This window comes from Myotis davidii, unplaced genomic scaffold (assembly GCF_000327345.1).
Source record: "Myotis davidii unplaced genomic scaffold, ASM32734v1 scaffold916, whole genome shotgun sequence".
Taxonomy (NCBI): Eukaryota; Metazoa; Chordata; class Mammalia; order Chiroptera; family Vespertilionidae; genus Myotis; species Myotis davidii.
In genome coordinates, this window is record NW_006288013.1 from 2,301,415 (window position 1) to 2,304,990 (window position 3,576).

Below are 3,576 nucleotides of genomic sequence, written 5' to 3' on the forward strand. Positions count from 1 at the left end.
CCATCCTCAGAGTGGTGGGCTCTGTCCCCTAGAATAAGGGGGTCTCGGCGCAGCCTCCTCAGAAGGCAGACGTGATGAGAAGTACTCTGGCCTCCCCACCACCCCTGCTGAGTGATGTTGGAGAAGTCCCTCCTCAGACTTCTGTTTTCCCATCTGGATAGCAAGTGTGTCAAGGACTCATTCACAACCTACTCCCATAGTGCCTGGTACATCTCCCCTGGCACTGCACCCTCACTGCTTCTTGCCTCAGTCTCCCCCACCAACCTGGGCTCTTCTCAAGGTCAGTACTGGAGTCAATTCCTCTCTATGCCGCTCACATCAGGGAAAGACTGCTGAATCTGTCCCATAGACTGGCTCTTGGGAAAGTATCATGTTGGAAGCAGAGACGGCACCCCCCGCCCCCCACGCCACCCCCCTGCTTTCTAAAACCTTAAGGAGAAGGTTTAGAATGTAAGACTTCGGGTTGAAGGAGATGCTGGAGGCCATGAGATCAGTCGGGTGGGGAGGCTCTGTTAAAAAGTAGGTCAAGAGACTTTGGGAAGGGTGCTCGGTGGCAGACTCCACATCTGCACTGAGATCCAAGAAAGTTTCAAAGGAGGCTGGGGTGCCGCCATGACAGGAAAGGGCAGGCACCTGGAGCCAAGCGCACCTTCATGGCAAGGCAGTTTGTTACGGGAGGATGAGAGTCCAGAAAAGGGTGTCATTTAGAGTCCAAAGGGCCGAGTGAACCATCTGGGTCTGGTAGATAGATGGAAATGGCACTGATCCCAGCCATTTGTTGTAAATTTTTTGAGATAAAAATAAAAAATTAAACAAGAAGGCAACATTGGTACAGCAGAAGGAATACTAGGAGTATAAGTCTCAGAGCTGTGGTTGGGTAACGGTCGTTTCTCACTTTTCTCCCTCTCTAGGACTACTTCCCGGCACCCGGGTCTTCTGCCATGTCCGACCCCATCACACTGAATGTCGGCGGAAAGCTCTACACAACCTCACTGGCAACCTTGACCAGCTTCCCCGACTCCATGCTAGGTGCCATGTTCAGCGGGAAGATGCCCACCAAGAGGGACAGCCAGGGCAACTGCTTCATTGACCGTGATGGCAAAGTGTTCCGCTACATCCTCAACTTCCTGCGGACCTCCCACCTGGACCTGCCCGAGGACTTCCAGGAGATGGGCCTGCTCCGCAGGGAGGCCGACTTCTACCAGGTGCAGCCCCTGATTGAGGCGCTGCAGGAGAAGGAGGTGGAGCTCTCCAAGGCGGAGAAGAATGCCATGCTCAACATCACCCTGAACCAGCGAGTGCAGACGGTCCATTTCACCGTGCGCGAGGCACCGCAGATCTACAGCCTCTCCTCCTCCAGCATGGAGGTCTTCAATGCCGACATCTTCAGCACCTCCTGCCTCTTCCTCAAGCTCCTCGGCTCCAAGCTCGTTTACTGCTCTAATGGCAGTCTCTCCTCCATCACCAGTCACTTGCAGGACCCCAACCACCTGACTCTGGACTGGGTGGCCAATGTGGAGGGCCTGCCAGAGGAGGAGTACACCAAGCAGAACCTCAAGAGGCTCTGGGTGGTGCCAGCCAACAAGCAGATCAATAGTTTCCAGGTCTTCGTGGAGGAAGTGCTGAAAATCGCTCTAAGTGACGGCTTCTGCATCGATTCCTCTCACCCGCACGCTCTAGATTTTATGAACAATAAGATTATTCGATTAATACGGTACAGGTAAAAGGACCCCGGCCACGTTGGAGGGGGATTGCCAAGAAGGTCCATGTCAGAGCGTCTCACCAATGGTGTGAGCCAGGCCACTCTACTAATCTATTAATCACGTAGCAGGACTTGATTCCCCCAATGATGCAGTCTAGTTGTAGGAATCCATGTGTCCTCTCAACAGAACCACCTGTTTTCTTGCCATTTTGAGCTGGAGATGGGCAGTCTGTTATGACAAGTGAAAAGTCTGCTGATGTGTCCTCAAGGAGGGCACAGGAGGACTTTCTGGCTAGACAGAGGAGCAGCACTTCTGACATGGACTCCACCTCTCTCTGTATGACTAAGCAGTGCCTCACTTACCCATCTGAATAAGGGAATGAGGTGAGAACAAGATGCTCCCTTCAGTTTCCCAGGATAAACTACCCAGAGGTCCCCATCACTCCTGCTCCTCCATCTGAGGATGCAGCCAGGACGTGGATTTGTTTGCCCAAGGGCGACCACGTTTAACTGGCTTGGAAAAGTGGTATGTTCTCAAAGCTGTATTAGCCCCACTGGGGGAGAGATTTGAGCTGTGGCATGGCCTAGAGCAGCGGTCACCAACCAGTGGTCCGTGAGGTCCAAAAGGTTGGTGACCGCTGGCCTAGAGGAGTGAGCATCCACGCAGGGTCAGAAGATGGGGAATATCCCTTGTGACTGGATCAACTCTAAGCATTGGGAGATTTTTGGCTTCAGAAACGGGCTTCTGTCCCTGTGAAGGCTTGAAAATCTGGAGCCAGTGCAATGAACGGCACCTCATATTATGGCCTGTTACCTGACTTTTGTAATCCTTTCCCCAAGAATTTAAGGTATCACTGGGACAAGTTATTTTAAACAAATATATTATGGACTCTCAGGGTTGGAAAATAATTCAACAGTCGCTTAGTCCTCCCTCACCCAAGCATACCCCAGGACATTTGGGGACCAGTTCCTTTCCCCAGTACCTCCAAGCAATCACCTATCCCTGCTTACATACCTCCAGTGACAGGAAGCTCATCATCCCTAAGGTAGGCCCTGCTGTGGTTGGCTAGTGCTGGCTGTTAGAATGTTCTTATATTGAGCCAAAATCTGCCCTTCCACTCCCATTTTCTGGTATTGGTTCTATATTCTGGTCCTTCTCACCCAAATAGGTATTTTCTCTTTCAAAATAGTCACCTTGAGAGACCAGACACTCATGAAATCATTAGGATTCCCCTTTGGGATCTGTCTTCAGAACCAAGGTTAGCCCTCTTCCATCCTCTGTAAATCTACCACATTTTGTTCTGGCTTTGCCCCACTTCACCCACCTTCCTCACTAGCCACAACTCCAGATACCCTCTGACCATCTTCTATTGGAGGATGAAGATTTGCCGGCCCTGAGGAAGTGCTGCTAGAGGAAGCAGACCAGGGTTTTGGAAAGCAGTGTACAGTGAGGAGCCCTAGAGTGCTCTGAACCATAACAATGCCCTTGGACTAAGTGTCCATCCCTGAGACACTGCTCTGAAGGAGATGGCCTTCCCCTGTAGTACTGTGTCTGGTTAGAGCCAGACCATGGACCTCCTTGGGGTGAGATCCAGGGCAAAACACCTCAAGCCACTACTTCCCAAGGGGTGATGAGCAGTGCAGGCTTCAAAACTGCCCATCATGATTCATCTCTAGAGTGAGTATGGCCTTGGGGGTCTCAGAATCTTCCCTACTGGGTAAGGGTCCCCCGTTAAAGCCAGGAAAGCCTGGTGGCACAGGCGCCCACGAGAGATGGGTCAAGGAAAGGTCTTCCCATAATATGTTCTCCGCGTAGGGAGCCTGTACACAGGGCCGTGGGCAAGGCCACATCCCTTAGGTAATATGGTCTCTTT

At 51.8% G+C, this 3,576-nt stretch overlaps 1 protein-coding gene across 1 annotated transcript in view; it reads left to right on the plus strand.

The window, feature by feature from the left end:
* Positions 1–3,570, plus strand: part of KCTD21 (potassium channel tetramerization domain containing 21) — a 15,605-nt gene extending 12,035 nt beyond the window's left edge. Inside the window, exon 2 of the mRNA XM_006759885.1 lies at positions 912–3,570. Coding sequence (XP_006759948.1) covers positions 942–1,724 — 783 coding nt within the window. The 5' untranslated portion in view covers positions 912–941 and the 3' untranslated portion in view covers positions 1,725–3,570. The remainder of the gene's footprint in view (positions 1–911) is intronic.
* Positions 3,571–3,576: the final 6 nt, after the last annotated feature.